The 18,203-nt window shown below is 40.7% G+C and overlaps 1 protein-coding gene across 26 annotated transcripts in view; it reads left to right on the top strand.

The window, feature by feature from the left end:
- The window catches only part of RBFOX2 (RNA binding fox-1 homolog 2), a 293,258-nt gene that overhangs the window by 87,932 nt on the left and 187,123 nt on the right, over nt 1-18,203 (top strand). For 21 of the 26 annotated variants that reach the window (XM_086401260.1, XM_086401261.1, XM_086401254.1 and 18 more), the window contains exon 2: nt 3,401-3,451. The exons of the other annotated variants lie outside the window; for them this stretch is intronic. In XM_086401260.1, the coding sequence (XP_086257386.1) occupies nt 3,401-3,451 (51 nt within the window). The remainder of the gene's footprint in view (nt 1-3,400; nt 3,452-18,203) is intronic. 26 annotated transcript variants of the gene reach the window in all.

The following is an 18,203-nucleotide window of genomic DNA, read 5'->3' as shown; positions in this document are numbered from 1 at the left end:
GACTCGTAGTTGTACCTCGTTGGTCTGTCTGTCTGTTCCTAAAAGTATTACACTGTTTTGATTACTGTAGCTTTGTAATGTGAGCCCTTCAACTTTGTTCTTTCTCATGATTGTTTTGGTACCTATCAGTTGTTTTTTTTTTTTGGCACCTATCATTTTTAAAGGCAATTATCTTTGGTGTACTGTCTTTGGGAAGACAATTTATAAATGTCCAAAATAGAGACTTAGGAATAAAAAAAAGAGAACTTGAATTGTCTGTGAGTCAGCAACTGAATGCTTAATTTGTTCAGTCGCTCAGTTGTGTCCAACTCTTTATGATCCCCATGGACTGCAGCATGCCAGGGTTCCCTGTTCTTCACCACCTCCTGGAGCTTGCTCAAACTCATGTCCATCGAGTCAGTGGTGCCATCCAACCATCTCATCCTCTGTCATCCCCTTCTCCTCCTGCCTTCAATCTTTCCCAGCATCAGGGTCTTTTCTAATGAGTCAGCTCTTCGCATCAGGTGGCCAAAGTATTGGAGTTTCAGCTTCAGCATCAGTCTTTCTAATGAATATTCAGGATTGATTTCCTTTAGGATTGACTGGTTTGATCTCCTTGAAGTCCAGTTCAGTTCAGTCACTCAGTTGTGTCTGACTCTTTGTGACCCCATTGACTGTAGCACGCCAGGCTTCCCTGTCCATCACCAACTCCCGGAGCTTATTCAAACTCTTCCATTGAGCTGGTGATGCCATCAAGAGTCTTCTCCAGCACCATGGCTCAAAAGCATCAGTTCTTTGGCATTTAGCTTTCTTTATGGTCCAACTCTCACATTCATACATGGCTACTGGAAAAACCATAGCTTTTGACTATACAGACCTTCGTGGGCAAAGCAATGTCTCTGCTTTTTAATACGCTGTCCAGGTTTGTCATAGCTTTTCTTCCAAGGAGCAAGCGTCTTTTAATTTTGTGGCTGCAGTCACTATCTGCAGTGATTTTGGAGCCCAAGAAAATAATGTCTGTCACTGTTTCCCTCTCTATTTGCCATGAAGTGATGGGACCGGATGCCATGATCTTTGTTTTTTGAATGTTGAGGTTTAAGCCAGCTTTTTCACTCTCCCCTTTCACCTTCATCAAGAGGCTCTTTAGTTCCGCTTCTCTCTCTGCCCTAAGGGTGGTGTCATCTGCATATCTGAGGTTATTGATACTTCTGGCAATCTTGATTCCAGCTTGTGCTTCATCCAGCCCTTCATTTCACATGATGTACTCTGCATATAAGTTAAATTAGCAGAGTGTCAGTTTACAGCCTTGACATACTCCTTTCCCAGTTTTGAACCAGTTTGTTGTGCTATGTCCGGTTGTAGCTGTTGCTTCCTGACCTGCATACACATTTCTCCGGAGGCAGGTAAGGTGGTCTGGTATTCCCATCTCTTACAAGAATTTTCCACACTTTGTTGTGTTCCACACAGTCAGAGCCTTTAGCATAGTTAGTGAAGCAGATGTGGTTTTTTTTGGAATTTTCTTGCTTTTTCTATGCTCCAACGATTCCTAATAATTTCTGATTATTGAACCTTGTTTATTTATTTACACATTCTTTTGAATGTCTAGCATGTGTTAGACACTGTGCTTGACTGTGGGGAAATCATGATGAACAAGACATGGGGTCTATGCAGGGAGCTTAAGTTGACACCTTGCGCTTTCATGTTTTTGAAAGGAGTGTGTACTTTTGATGATCAAAGATGTAGATAAAATCAAAGCAGATGTACCATTAGATGGAAGGTTCACTATCTTGTCATAAAAGAAGGTCCTATCAGTGAAAATTCTTAACTTACCGTCTGCTAGTAGGAGTGGAAATACAAATGAATTGAAGAGGATGAATATCTTTGAGGTAGCTGTATTGAGCACCTTGAAAAAACTACAGAAACACTATTTTCTCATTTACATCTTTATGTGCATGTGTGTCTTCTCCCATTCTAAAGTTCCCTTGGAGGCAAGGGCCTTGTTTTATTCATCTTTCTTACTCTGTCAGTCATCTAAACAGTTCTTGCAAAATATAAGATATTCAGTGTATGTAAACTGAATGACTGAATGAGTCAAGTAAGCCATGAGTGAGTGCTCATATGGTATGACCTTATACTTAATTAGGGTTTGCATAGCTTTTATTGGTTACCATTCTAGGCCTCAAGGATCTTGATTTAATGGTTAATGTGAAGATGAGACACTCAGTATGATGTGGATGTGTGCATGCTAAGTCACTTCATTTGTGTACAACTCTGCACAATCCCACGGACTGTAGTCCGCCAGGCTCCTCTGTCCATGGGATTCTCCAGGCAAGAATGCTGGAGTGGGTCGCCATTCCCTCCTCGAGGGGTCTTCCTGGCTGAGGGACTGAACCCATGTGTCTGATGTCTCCTGCATTGGCAGGCGAGTTCTATACCACCGGTGCCACCTGGGAAGACCTACTCAGTATGATACACCTTTAAAAAAAAATGAATTTAATTATAAATAATATGGAAAGTAAATTGTGCAAATAACCTAATAAATTTAACACATATACGTATTAGGAGTCACTTGAGTCCATAGGATGTAGGATGGTAGAGGAAGTCTGGAACAGGGGCAAAATTGAAGGAAGGCAGAGTGATAGAGGGAAGGGACAAAATTTGTCCAGGTCAAGAGGCAGTTCTTAGTAGGGGTGATGCTGTCCCCTTCCCAATGATGGTACTTTTGGAAATATGTGAAGGTTTTTCGTTGTCCAGTGTTCGGGAGTGCTACTGGCTTTTAGAGTTCAGGGGCCAGACATGCTGGAGTCCCATAGTGTGAAGTTAAGAGTTGATCTGCCCCAAATCCCTGGACTGCTCTGTTGGAGAGGCTCTAAGAAGCAAACATTTAGCTGGATGAGGAGGAACACAGTGCTTTATGGATAGTGCTCCTAAGAAAATACTGTTTTTCATGTTTTTGTGTTTTGTTTTTTTTTTTTTTTGCTATCCTGCATGCTGAACTCCGGAGAAGGCAATGGCACCCCACTCCAGTACTCTTGCCTGGAAAATCCCATGGACGGAGGAGCCTGGTAGGCTGCAGTCCTTGGGGTCGCTAAGAGTCAGACACGACTGAGCGACTTCACTTTCTCTTTTCACTTTCATGCATTGGAGAAGGAAATGGCAACCCACTCCAGTGTTCTTGCCTGGAGAATCCCAGGGACGGGGAAGCCTGGTGGGCTGCTGTCTATGGGGTCACACAGAGTCAGACACAACTGAAGTGACTTAGCATAGCATAGCATGCTGAACGCAGAGATGTTCATAGGTAGAGTGGAGTAGAGCAGTGGAACACCTTAGGAACTACTGCAGGAATTTATGTCTGATCATTTTGGATGATTCTTAACACTGTCTTTTGTCTTATGGTTTTCTTTTCTTTTCTTTGTCTCAGAACGAGCCTCTGACCCCAGGTTATCATGGATTCCCAACACGGGACAGCCAGGTTGGTATAAGTTGTTTATAACTCAGATGTGGTGTGTGTGTCTTTTATCTAAGAGTGCTACATGATAGAGAGCATTTCCTGGAATTATTTATTTTGGAGAGTGATTTGGTTAGTTTCAGCAATGAATTTACATTAGCAATATATAAAACATATTTCTTAACCTTAAAGGTATTGTAATCACATTATTGAAATTGTGGATATTATAGGGGGAAAGTCACTCAAGCACAGTTGTGATTGCTTTTGTTTTTTCTTTTACAAGCTACATGATAATTTTTTTAACCTGGTTTTCTTGATGTCTCATAATTTTGTGTTGGACTTGTCTGTTTATTCCCAACCACTTAGCCCCTGCCTCACAGATTTTTGGAGTCCCTGTGGTAATCAGCAACAAGAAAATTCCATTCTTGTCCCTGGGGGAATTCAGCCTTATGGTTTTAATCAGGGAAGTTTCTGCTGCCTTTCTTTGTTAGATTAGGGAGGATGATTGGACAAAGCCCAGGCCCCATTTGTGGGTTAGAGCGAAACTGTCTCCTGCCAAGACATCCTCAGAAAGGTTTAGGGAAGGGTGTAGAACGCCTTCCCTATTTGTGTGCTTTTCGGATCTGGTGAGGCTGACAGAGTTAGGGTAGAACAGGTTAGCCTGCCTCAGAGAAATGATATAAGACACCTTGCCTCTGGAATTTACCTCCTGCTGTTTGGAGATATTGATACTCTTCAGATTTAAAAGGGTAGCTCCTAGAAATATCTCTGTATTTCTAGCCATCATTTATATCTTTGAATGCCTATCCACTATTCCTTATCAGTTCAGTTCAGTCACTCAGTCGTGTCCAACTCTGTGCAAACCCATGAACCGCAACACGCCAGGCCTCCCTGTCATCACCAACTCCCGGAGTCCACGCAAACCCATGTCCATCAAGTCGGTGATGCCATCCAACCATCTCATCCTCTGTCTTCCCCTTCTCCTCCTGCCCTCAATCTTTCCCAGCATCAGGGTCTTTTCCAGTGAGTCAGCTCTTCACATCGGGTTGCCAAGGTATTGGAGTTTCAGCTTCAGCATCAGTCCTTCCAATGAACACCCAGGACTGATCTCCTTTAGGATGGACTGGTTGGATCTCCTTGCTGTCCAAGGGACTCTCAAGAGTCTTCTCCAACACCACAGTTCAAAAGCATCAATTCTTCGGCGCTCAGCCTTCTTTATAGTCCAGCTCTCACATGACCACTGGAAAAACCATAACCTTGACTAGATGGACCTTTGTGGATAAAGTGATGTCTCTGCTTCTTAATACGCTGTCTAGGTTGGTCATAACTTTCCTTCCAAGGAGTAAGCGTCTTTTAATTTCATGGCTGCAGTCACCATCTGCAGTGATTTGGGAGCCCCAAAAAATGAAGTCAGCCACTGTTTCCACTGTTTCCCCATCTATTTGCCATGAAGTGATGGGACCAGATGCCGTGATCTTTGTTTTCTGAATGTTGAGCTTTAAGCCAACTTTTTCACTTTCCACTTTCACTTTCATCAAGAGGCTTTTTAGTTCTTCTTCACTTTCTGCCATAAGGGTGGTGTCATCTGCATATCTGAGATTATGGATAGTTCTCCTGGTAATCTTGATTCCAGCTTGTGCTTCTTCCAGCCCAGCGTTTCTCATGATGTACTCTGCGTATAAGTTAAATAAGCAGGGTGACAATATACAGCCTTGACATATTTCTTTTCCTATTTGGAACCAGTCTGTTGTTCCATGTCCAGTTCTAACTGTTGCTTCCTGACCTGCATCCAGGTTTCTTAAGAGGCAGGTCAGGTGGTCTGGTATTCCCATCTCTTTCAGAAATTTTAAGTTTCTTGTGATCCACACAAAGGCTTTGGCATAGTCAATAAAGCAGAAATGTTTTTCTGGAACTCACTTGCTTTTTCAGTGATCCAGTGGATGTTGGCAATTTGATCTCTGGTTCCTCTGCCTTTTCTAAAACCAGCTCGAACATCTGGAAGTTCACGGTTCATGTATTGCTGAAGCCTGGCTTGGAGAATTTTGAGCATTACTTTACTAGCATGTGAGATGAATGCAATTGTGTGGTAGTTTGAGCATTCTTTGGCATTGCCTTTCTTTGGGATTGGAATAAAAACTGACCTTTTGCAGTCCTGTGGCCACTGATGAGTTTTCCAAATTTGCTGGCATATTAAGTGCAGCACTTTCACAACGTCATCTTTCAGGATTTGGAATAGCTCAACTGGAATTCCATCAACTCCACTAGCTTTGTTCGTAGTGATGCTTTCTAAGGCCCACTGGACTTCACAGTCCAGGATGTCTGGCTCTAGGTGAGTGATCACACCATCGTGATTATCTTGGTCGTGAAGATCTTTTTTGTACAGTTCTTCTGTGTATTCTTGCCATCTCTTCTTAATATCTTCTGCTTCTGTTAGGTCTATACCATTTCTGTCCTTTATCGAGCCCATCTTTGCCTGAAATGTTCCCTTGATATCTCTAATTTTCTTGAAGAGATCTCTAGTCTTTCCCATTCTGTTGTTTTCCTCTATTTCTTTGCATTGATCACTGATAAAGGCTTTCTTATCTCCTTGCTGTTCTTTGGAACTCCGCGTTCAAATGGGTATAGCTTTCCTTTCTCCTTTGCTTTTCACTTTCCTTCTTTTCACCTATTTGTAAGGCCTTCTCAGACAGCCATTTTCCTTTTTTGCATTTCTTTTTCTTGGGGATGGTCTTGATTCCTGACTCCTGTACTGTGTCACGAACCTCCATCCATAGTTCATCAGGCACTCTGTCTATCAGATCTAGTCCCTCAAATCTATTTCTCCCTTCCGCTGTATAGTCATAAGGGATTTGATTTAGGTCATACCTGAAGGTCTAATGGTTTTCTCCACATTCTTCAATTTCAGTCTGAATTTTCAATCTTATTTGGCAGTAAGGAGCTCATGATCTGAGCCACAGTCTGTTCCCGGTCTTGTTTTTGCTGACTATATAGAACTTCTTCATCTTTGGCTGCAAAGAATGTAATCAATGTGATTTCGGTGTCGACCATCTGGTGGTGTCGATGTGTAGAGTCTTCTCTTGTGTTAGGGTTGTCCAGAAAAGTCACTATTATTAGACTTGTCCAGTAATGCTCATTAAGGGATGTGCATTATCAGAATGCTAGACCAAGGGGTTGACCTAGTTCCCCTTCCTAGAGCTTAATTAAATTTCATCAAAACCCCTGAAGCTGAGCTTAAACACCAGGATGGCGCCATAATCAACATTCACTATTTGCGTGCCTTCCAGATTTGGAAGTATTGGCTCAGTTCTTGCGTTTCTGGTGTTGAGTTGGCATCAGACTGGTCCAGGTAGGGTATGGCGAAAAGGCGGGAAGAGAAAGTGCTGTTCCTCTCTGTGTTCATCTCCCAGTGGGATCTCTATTGGCACTGAAGGTCGTTCCTATGGGAGCTTTTGGTGAAAGAGATGGTCATTTACCCCAGACTTAAAGATGATGTAGAAGGTCTTCCTGTTTTCTTTCTGGTTTAGATTTGCCGTAGAGCTTCTGTAAGCTGTGAAATTCATGTCCTTTGATAGCAGTTCTGTATCCTGGCCATATAACGGAAAAAGTACCATTGCTTGGAGATCTAGGTCCCAGAGATTCTGATTGAGTGGGGCTAAGATTGGGCTTAACCATTCAGGTATTTAGAAATTCCTCCAGGTGATTTTTGCAGCCAAAATAAAAAACTACAATCCTCTGGGCTGCTTTGAAATGAGTGACATTTTCTATTTCACCCTGTACTTTCCACCTAGGACCTTGAAAACATAAGGAATCGTGGTCAGTCTCTGAATCTACTTTTGTATACTAACTCAAATATTTGCTTATAAAATGTTGCTTATTTTGGATATAGGCTTATTTTAGATATAGGAAGGTAAAACTAATTGAAGTGTGGGGAACAGACTCACAAAGTTTAAAAGAATCTGAAAAGGTTCCACATAATGTGTCTTCCTGTGGGGATTACAGATCAATAAGGAATTAAGCAGAAGGAATTAAGAGGAATTTGTTAAAGCACAAAAAGTAGTCTCTGCTTAGAACCACTTTACTTTTCCTTTATTTTGCAGCGGGACCCGCTTCTGTAGCCTGCATGTTTATTACGCATACTGTCTGCTGTGGGCCTATGCAGACCCTTTTGCTGTGGTTTAAGGCTGCTTAATTTACTTTGAGGCACATTCTGATGGTGCCGGTTTATTTTAGTTTAATTTCTTGGGTTTTATTTTGTTTTTCTGTCTGGATCTTTGAATTAGAGACCTTAGTGTAGTGCAAACAGGCAAATATTGAATGGCTGCTTGTTGCATTTGATGAATACAGAATCCAAATGAATCCTGCTAATTAATGCGCCTAACCTTGTGAACTCTCACTTTGTGCTGTGAGATTTGGGAGGCATTTATCAGTGTGAAACACTGGTCACTGAGCAGCCTGAGCTGGGCAGAAACTGAACTTGTGGTCTTTACACCTCGCCAGAGTGCTTTGGCTCAGCACATCCAGAGACCAGAGAGTGGAGGTGAAGGTGAACTTTAATTAGTGAATCTTTATTTGTTTTTCCTTATTTTTTTGCATTTCCTTTCTAAGTAAATAGGAACCATCTCCAGACAGAATTCCTCTCAGCATCTAATGGTGATTTTAAAAGAGATAAAAATGACAATCTTTTGACTCTTGCAGAGTGGGGCTTTCATCAGTATTTTCTCCTCTTATCCTCACCACCACCTCTTGAATGGATAAGGCAAGTATTTCCTTTGGAAAGATAAGGAAACAGGCACACAGAGATTAAAGTGACTTATCCACAGTAACAATACAAGTTTGTAGCTGAACTAGCACTGAAATGTGTCCTCTGTTTTTGAGTGTCCTTTCCTCTATACTGGCCATTATTGACTTAACAAAGAAAAATGTGGTCATGTGCAGTATTTCTGCTCACTGACTTTATTTATTTATCATTTGGGGGCTTCATAGATCCCTTAACACTGAACTATAAATCTTTGAGTCCATGACCGTGGTTAAGAATTATAACAACAAAGTTCCTTAGCACTAAGTGGGCCAGCATTTCACCGTTACGTTGACCCTTTTCACCCTGTTACACACACCCCTGATAACACATGGAATCAAAAATGTGAGAAGGAAAGGAGGGGAGAAAAATCCACCTGTCACCTCATAGAGGTTTTGCTTTTTTATGCAATTTCAGCTCAGCGTTCTTTCCCAGTCAGTTAACAGGCTTTCAAGGATGGCACTCCATTGCTTTTACAAAGCACTCCGAGCACATCACAGTGCTTGCTGATGTGGTCCCTCCATGGAAGTGGAGGCGACAGACATGTTCCAGATTAGCAGAAGTGAAAACCTGCTCAGAAAGGCTGAATGTTTTATCTCACGCCACGCAGAATTTTAGGTTGATGACACAGTGTTATGGTTTAGATTCCTAGCTCTGTGATTTATGTGTATATGCACGTGCTTATGATAGAGTTCCTAAGTGTTGATTAAGGCTGGAATACTTTGTGGGTTTGTAATGTTCTCTGAATGAGAGAATATTTGTGTGCATTAGCACCAGAGATTTTATTCAGAAGGGACCTGGGAACAGCAGACTGATTAGAAGGGGCCTTGGTTCTGCATAGAAACTAATTGTTTCCGCTAATGTTTTTATTTTTTTGGAATGGTTTTCAGAGGCCCTTAGGAACTAGGAACTACAGTCGGGGATGGCAATGGCACCCCACTCCAGTGCACTTGCCTGGAAAATCCAATGGATGGAGGAGCCTGGTGGGCTGCAGTCCATGGAGTCATGAAGAGTCGGACACGATTGAGCGACTTCACTTTCATGCATTGGAGAAGGAAATGGCAACCCACTCCAGTGTTCTTGCCTGGAGAATCCCGGGGACTCGGGAGCCTGGTGGGCTGCCATCTATGGGGTTGCACAGAGTTGGATACGACTGAAGTGATTTTAGCAGCAGGAGCAGCAGGAACTACAGTGGTAGTCCTAAACCTAGACCTTGCCTGTCACCTCTTGGTGCTACAACGTATATCTGCTGTAATTAGGGTGACTGTATATAGTTTATCATTCAAGTTGGGGCAGTTTTGAGAGAGTAAAGGGATGCTAGTGTTGAAATAGTCTGAGGCAGATCTTGATGAATGGGATGTATGGTCATCCTAGCTATGATTGAAGAAATACAGAGAGTATCCCCTTAACCGGTCCCTGGAGGAGGGCATGGCAGCCCACTCCAGTATTGTCTGGAGAAGCCCATGGCCATAGCAGCCTGGCAGGCTACAGTCCCTGGGGTCGCAGAGAATTGGACATGACTAAGCAACTGAACACCCCTTAACTGGGGTGATAAAGTTTGGGATTATGGCTTGGTGCATTGCCCACACTTGACCTGTGGGCATGAAGCATTGCCATTCACATTGGAGATGAGAGCACACTCTTGGTTGGGTTTCAGGTGTTGAATCAGCTAAGGAACTGGAATGTTAGTCAATTATTTTGCAGTTTACAGCGTGTGCTTCCATGTGTCAGTATGTTCAGCTTTGATCTTCACAACAGCTCTGCTAGGAAGCTCAGGCTTTATTATCCCTACTTTGTAGCTAAGAAAACCAAAGTAGAGTTGTTGTTTTTTTTGACAAAGCCCCTAGCATTGGACTTACTAGGAAAAGACTTTTTTTTTAATTAATTATTTTAGTTGGAGGATAATTTACAATATTTTGATGGTTTTTTCCATACTTTCCCAACATGAATCAGCCACAGGTATACATGTGTTCCCCCATCCTGAAACCCCCCTCCCCCACCTCCCTACCCACCCTGTCCCTCAAAGCAGAGATTTTTAAATGAATTTCACCTTGTCACATAGTTAGTGGCACAATTAGACTGGAGCCCTGGATTTTCAGCCTCCGAGTCTTGTAGTTTCCTCTTGTACTCTTCTGTCAGTGTTCTCTCCTCTTTAAATGGGGATGTTCTCATCCTCCTGTGGCAAGATAAGATATTACGGAATCTTTGGAGAATGTAACAGCACGGAAAGTCTTCATATGAACTGGAAGTTCCTTGCATAGCTTATTTCTGTCAAGTTTTCTTCCTATTTTGTTTGTTAAAATAACTTATGGTCTACAGTTTATCTTTTTTTATTTTATGAATTTACTTACTTTTGCTTGCTGGCTACACTATGGCCTATGATTGTGATTTGCTGTTTACATTAGAGAACACTGCTTTCCTGGGAGTGTCAAGAAGAACATGCCCATGAGGAATGAAATAAAACTTCCTGTTATAATTTTGGATTTTTAATACAAAGAAAAGCAATGGCACAGTGTTAGACTCTGATTTTTTAAGTGCTAGTCAGTGGCTCCTTAAAGAGTTTTTTCCTTCAGTTTTCTAAAAATCTGTCCAAGAGCTGTTATATGGACATGATAAAGTGATTCTGACAAAATGGGAATTTCAAAGAAGATGACAGATGTGACTGAGATAATTAGGGATTTAAATTTGGAGTAGCAGTCTTACTTTTAATTTAGAGGGAAGATTATAAATTTATCTAAGAGATTTTTATCCCCAAAGTATTTTCTTTCTTCTTAGGGATTTTTAATGTCCCCTTTTCTCACCAGTTAACTTTTTTTTTTAATCCCCGGAATGAACTTTACTTTTGTCCAGTTTTTCGCAAATGAAGTTTTAGGGCTTATTTTCATTGGGAGCCATGGGCAATAGCAAGTGAGTTTTCTGTCATACTCATTTGTTTTGGTGGCAAAGAAATGATGGCTGTTTTTCTTTCCTTGGGGTGATTTGGAATGGAGGACATAGTAAGGGTGTTCAAGGTCTTACAAGCTCAGCGCTTTCAAGCTTAAAAAAGACGGCAGTTTCTAGTAAACGATAGCTTTTACATCATGACCCAGTACACTCACACATGCATATACACAAACATAAGAGTTAAATTAGTCTTACCAAAATTTCTTATCCATACTGTGTTCTTCAGTTCAGTTCAGTCTCTCAGTCGTGTCCGACTCTTTGCAACCCCGTGAATCACGGCATGCCAGGCCTCCCTGTCCATCACCAACTCCCGGAGTTCACTCAGACTCACGTCCATTGAGTCGGTGATGCCATCCAGCCATCTCATCCTCTGTCGTCCCCTTCTCCTCCTGCCCCCAATCCCTCCCAGCATCAGGGTCTTTTCCAATGAGTCAACTCTTTGCATGAGGTGGCCAAAGTACTGGAGTTTCAGCTTCAGCATCAGTCCTTCCAATGAACACCCAGGACTGATCTCCTTTAGAATGGACTGGTTGGATCTCCTTGCAGTACGAGGGACTCTCAAGAGTCTTCTCCAGCACCACAGTTCAAAAGCATCAATTCTTTGGCACTCAGCTTTCTTTTCAGTCCAACTCTCACATCTATACATGACCACTGGAAAAACCATAGCCTTGATTAGACGGACCTTTGTTGGCAAAGTAATGTCTCTGCTTTTGAATATGCTATCTAGGTTGGTCATAACTTTCCTTCCAAGGAGTAAGCGTCTTTTAATTTCATGGCTGCAATCACTATCTGCAGAGATTTTGGAGCCCCCAAAAATAAAGTCTGACACTGTCTCCACTGTTTCCCCATCTGTTTGCCATGAAGTGGTGGGACCAGATGCCATGATCTTAGTTTTCTGAATGTTGAGTTTTAAGCCAACTTTCCCCCTCTCCTCTTTCACTTTCATCAAGAGGCTTTTTAGTTCCTCTTCACTTTCTGCCATAAGGGTGGTGTCATCTGCATATCTGAGGTTATTGATATTTCTCCCAGCAATCTTGATTCCAGCTTGTGCTTCTTCCAGCCCAGCGTTTCTCATGATGTACTCTGCATAGAAGTTAAATAAGCAGGGTGACAATATACAGCCTTGACGTACTCCTTTTCCTATTTGGAACCAGTCTGTTGTTCCATGTCCAGTTCTAACTGTTGCTTCCTGACCCGCATATAGGTTTCTCAAGAGGCAGGTCAGGTGGTCTGGTATTCCCATCTCTTTCAGAATTTTCCACAGTTTCTTGTGATCCACACAGTCAAGGGTTTTGGCATAGTCAATAAAGCAGAAATAGATGTTCTTCTGGAACTCTCTTGCTTTTTCGATGATCCAGCAGATGTTGGCAATTTGATCTCGGGTTCCTCTGCCTTTTCTAAAACCAGCTTGAACATCTGGAAGTTCACGGTTCACGTATTGCTGAATCCTGGCTTGGAGAATTTTGAGCATTACTTTACTAGTGTGTGAAATGAATGCAGTTGTGCGGTAGTTTGAGCATTCTTTGGCGTTGCCTTTCTTTGGGATTGGAATGAAAACTGACCTTTTCCAGTCCTGTGGCCACTGCTGAGTTTTCCAAATGTGCTGGCATATTGAGTGCAGCACTTTCACAGCCTCATCTTTCAGGATTTGAAATAGCTCAACTGGAATTCTATCACCTCCACTAGCTTTGTTCGTAGTGATGCTTTCTAAAGCCCACTTGCCTTCACATTCCAGGATATCTGGCTCTAGATGAGTGATCACACCATCGTGATTCTCTGTGGTATTTTCTATTCTGTTCCATTAAAAAAAAACAAAACTGTTGATTGTGACTAACAATTAATTGACCAGAATTGATTTCCTGAACTCACTAATGGATTGCAGTTTGCAGTTTTGAAAAATAAGATTCGAGTAATTGTTGTTCTTAAAATGCCACCCTAGAGAAACCTCATACATAGCCTTTAGCTGTCACTTTTCCATCCTTTGCACACATGCGCCATTGAGCTGCTTTCTGTCTATGTGTATTTGCCTATTCTGGACATTTAATGAAAGCATAATCGTACAGTATCTGGTCTTGGCTTAGATGGTAAAGTGTCTGTCTACAATGTGGGAGACCTGGGTTCGATCCCTGGGTCAGGAAGATTCCCTGGAGAAGGAAATGGCAACCCACTCCAGTACTCTTGCCTAGAAAGTCCCATGGACAGAGGAGCCTGGTGCAGGCTACCATCCATGGGGTCGCAAAGAGTCGGACACGACTGAGTGACTTCACTCACTGGCTTTAGTGACTGGCTTCTTTCACTTGGTGTAATGTTTTGAGCGTTCATCCATGTTGTAGAGTGTATCAGTACTTTCTATTTTTAATGGAATAGTATCTCACTGTATGGATTTAGGAGTATGTTTTTGTGAGCTCATTGCCTACCTCTGTAATTCATCTCCTGCCCCTCTCTTACTTACTGTCAGCTTCAGCTGCATTGGCCATTCTTTCCATTTTTTAACTTTGGGAGCTTGATTTCAGCTTCAGCTGTGGAATCACTGTCAGATCTGCAGTGCTTTTGACCCAGATCTTCCCCTTCTCATTCAGGTCACAGGGACAAAATTTACTTCTCAGAGAAGCCTTCCCAGCCCACACCAGTCTAAAGTTATCCACATATACACTCTCTCTCATTATCTTAAATTATCTAGCGTGCATACTTTATTGTCTATCTCTTCCACCAAAATATAAGTTCTGTGCAAGTTGTGACATTGCTTAGAGCAGAGCTAGGCATGTAGGAGGAGATCAATAAGTATTTGTTGAATGAATAAATGAAAAATATTCTCAGTTTAATGTGAAGCTTTTGAAAGATTTTAAGCAGAGAATAACATGATCTGCTTTACATTTTTCAAAACTACATTGTGGTTGCTGTAAAGAATGAATACTTAGAGTCCCCCACTCGCCCCCGCCTCCACACACAAAAAGGCAACATTAGAACTATCTAGACAACAGCGTTTTCATTTGCTGTGTTTAGTATCAGTTCCAGCTAGCACTTAGTTGTTGAATGAGAAATTTTACCCCACTGCCATTTCTCAGTTGGAAACTGGATTAAAATGACAGATTCAGAAATAAAATGTTTCATATCTCTTTCTTTTTAAAAAAAACTTTTAATTTCTTTAAAAAAAATTTTATATTTAAGTGTAGCCTTAGCAGCAGCAGCAGCACCAGTTAACTATGTTGTGATAGTTTCAGATGAACAGTGAAGGGACTCCGCCATTCGTATACTTGTTTCCGTTCTTCCCCAAATTCCTCTATCATCCAGGCTGCCATGTAACATTGAACAGAGTTCCTGTGCTATACAGTAGGTCCTTGTTGGTTATCCATTTTAAATACAGCAGTGTGTGCATGTCCATCCCAAGTTGCCCGACTATTCCTTCCTCCTTCATACCTCTCTTTTATCTCACAATCAAGAGTAATTATTGTACTGCCCCACCTTTTTTTTAAACTAAAAATACTTCTACTTTGCTCTTAAATTACAAAAAGTATGCAATCGCTTTCTTTTCTTCCTGGTAGGTTACCTAGAACCCTGCTTTCAGCCTCATGCAAAATTTATTCAAATGTTGCTTCTCTTCAGAATCAGACACGGGTCACCCGTCAGTGGCTCAGGTCCTTGTGTGCGTTGCCTTACACCCTCTAGTGGATGAGGGGCTGGTAAAGGCTGCAGCTTCAAACCATTCATTGGCTTCAGACTTAATATTGCCTTTTAGATTATTCCATCCTGTAGAAAGTTCATAAACATCTCTCTCTCCTAGGAAAGACCATTTTATTTCTTGTTACTTACAACCATGCACCTAAATCACATGCTTGTTTTGATATTTCTTGATTTATCAGTTTGAAGCTCTATCCTTTGGCTTCCTACTTACTATTGGAGGTGAGAAATTAGCAGTTTTATAGACAAAGCCTTCCTTCTAACAAAGCCTTTTTATTTTTTGCTAAATCAGTGTTCATTATTCATTTATGTTTACATAATACATACATTATTATGAGTGAATATAGCTGAACCGTAAGAGATCATGATTACATTCCCTTTCTTATATACTTTTTTGTTTCCCCTGGAGTTATTTAATACATACGTATATATGTATAGAAAATACATATGTATGTTTAGTAATTACTTTTTAAAAAGCGTGAAGTGAAAGTGAAGATCGCTCAGTTATGTCCGACTCTTTGCAACTCCATGGACTATACAGTCCATGGCATTCTCCAGGCCAGAATACTGGAGTGGGTAGCCTTTCCCTTTTCCGGGGGATCTTCCCAACCCAGGGATTGAACCCAGATCTCCCACATTGCGGAAAATTCTTTATCAGCTGAGCCACAAGGGAAGCCCCAGAATACTGGAGTGGGTAGCCTATCCCTTCTCCAGTGGATCTTCCCGACCCAGGAATTGAACCAGGGTCTCCTGCATTGCAGGTGAATTCTTTACCAACTGACCTATGAGGGAATTTCAAAACAGAGTTGCTCAGTCGTGTCCAGCTCTTTGTGACTCTGTGGACTTACACAGTCCATGGAATTCTCCAGGCCAGAAAAGCACTATTGAGACATAATATATGAACTTTGCTCAATGTAAGTGTACTTATTCAAGGATTTTTATTAAATTTATAGGCAAATTTATAGATTTATATTACCATCGCCACAGTCCAGTTTTAGAATATTTTCATTATCCCCCTAAATTTGTTTGCAGTCAATCCCTACTTCCACCCAAGCCCCAGACACCATCTACTTGTTTTCTGACTCTATAAAATTACCTTTTCTGGACATTTCATATATATACAATCATATGTATGTAATGTTTTTTGTATGACTTCTTTCATTTATCATAGTGTTTTTGAGATTCATCCCTGTCGTCGTATGTATCATCATACCATTACTTTTCATTGCTGAATAGTATTCTGTTGAGTGGGTGTACATATTTTGTTAATCCATTTACCAGTTGACAGATACTTGGCTTATTTCCAGTTTGGTTTTTATGAGTACATAATGCTGTTATGAATACTCACAAGTCTTTGTATGGATGTATGTTTTCATTTCTCTTGGGCAGACTTCTAGGAGTGGTATAGCTGGCTTTTGTGGTAAAGTTATGCTTAGTTTTTTTGCAGGGGGTGGTCACCGAACAATTCTAATGGGAGTTATTTTTAAAAACTACTCAAGTAACTCATTATCTTTCTATTACAAATCAAAATAATAGCTAGACAATTAAAGGGTTAAATCCAATTTGAAAGGAAAATAAAATATTTCTAAATATTTGACTGAACCTTATAAAAATTTCAATGCAGTAATATGATCGAAGAAATTATAAAAAGTATTATGCTTAACTTTAAGAGACTGCCAAACTGTTTTCCAAAGTGGGGTGGTTTTATCCATCTCTTTGATTATACTGAGTATATATTGGTATTTCATTGTGGTTTTAATTTGCATTTCCCTGATGATTAAAAATGTAGAGTACGTTTTCATGTGCTTATTAGCTATTCATGTATCTTCTTTGTTGAGCTGTCTGTTCAAGTCTTTTGCCCATTTATTTAGTTTTATTTGGTTATACAAATATTTGGTTTGTTTGTCCTCCTACTGTTGAATTGTAAGAGTTCTTTATGTACTCTGGATACGAGTTCTTTGTCATATTTACAATTTGGAAATATTTTTTCTCAGTTATACAATTTTGCAAGACAAATCTTCTTCCCCCAATAAATCTGATTCTTATGTGCTAAGTTTAAATAAACTCTGCATAACCATCCTATGAAAACAGGCATTTGATTACCTCTTTTCAGGCCTGGTAATTGCTCCAAAAAGATTGGCAGATTTATAGTGGCTTTGTGTTTGGCTGAGACAGCCTTCTCCAGATCCTTAGTCAAGAGAAATTATGCTACTTTCTGCATGTCTGAAAGGATGTGATATGGTAAGGGATCAGCCAGGTTCATTGGCTACCCCCAACCCCCAACCAAGACACTGTAGCTTCTGTGTAAACTTATTTCATAGAAATTCCTCTGTAGACACACACACACACACACACACACTGCCCCCCCCACATACCCCACACACATACCCACATACCCCCCCCGCCCACACACACATACCCATATCCCTGACTTTTGGTTTAAATATCAGCTGTGCCATTGCAGGCTAGATGACCTTGGGCAAGTTTTTTCTTGAGCTTTCTCTGAGTCTCAGTTTCTGTAAAATAGGAATAGTAACTACTGTGAAAGGTTGTTGTAGGATTTGAGATAGCGTATGTAAGTTTCTTGACATATAATAGGGTCAGTAAATCATTTTTCTTGTCTGTTTTATGGGAAAGAGGCCTTAAGGACGCCTTATAAGGAAATGATTAGTTCTCACAGTCTCTGATTTAAGTATATTTTTCATTTTCTTTTTGAGTCTTAGTTATTCACCATGTGAAATGAATTACATGTATTGATTTGAAATTTCTAGTGCAGGAACATAGCTTTACCATATTTCCAAGAAAAAATATGTCAATATGAGGGAAATGAAATCTGTGTAAGTTTATTTACCTCACTCATTATGGGTCTTGGCAACATAAATAGAAAGAGGGAATCATTTTTGAGACTTTATGTCTTGAACAGAAAATGGTTCAAATTGAGCAGACACTGAAGCCTGTGTGCAACCACCTTGCTCCTTGTTATCCTACCCACGTATTTCTTCTGATCTGTGTGTCTTCTTTCAGTCCTTCAATTCTCTGTCCTGAACATTGATTTCTTCCTAGTGCCCTTTGCTTGAAATGTACCCCTTTTTCCCAGCAGAGTCCTATGTATCCTTTAGGATCTCTGGCCACAATTTAACGTGCTTTATGAAATCTTTCCTAATTTCCACTAATCATTTGAACTCATTTTAACATATCTGTATGAACATTTCCATGAGGTTCAGATCAAGGAAGTTTGGGAAATACTGTGAAGATTGTGAGCAAATTATTTAACTTGTCTAAGACTCAGTTTTCTCATCTGTGAAAGTGTGGGTAAGTGTCTACGTCTGTAAGGTGATTGTAAAGGTTAAATTTTTAAAA

This window comes from Bos grunniens, chromosome 5 (genome assembly GCF_055505025.1).
Source record: "Bos grunniens cultivar Pamir isolate PY7600 chromosome 5, Bosgru_T2T1.0, whole genome shotgun sequence".
Classification (NCBI taxonomy): Eukaryota; Metazoa; Chordata; class Mammalia; order Artiodactyla; family Bovidae; genus Bos; species Bos grunniens.
The sequence above is the reverse complement of the archived record's forward strand: the minus strand, read 5'-3'. Positions and strand labels throughout refer to the sequence as shown.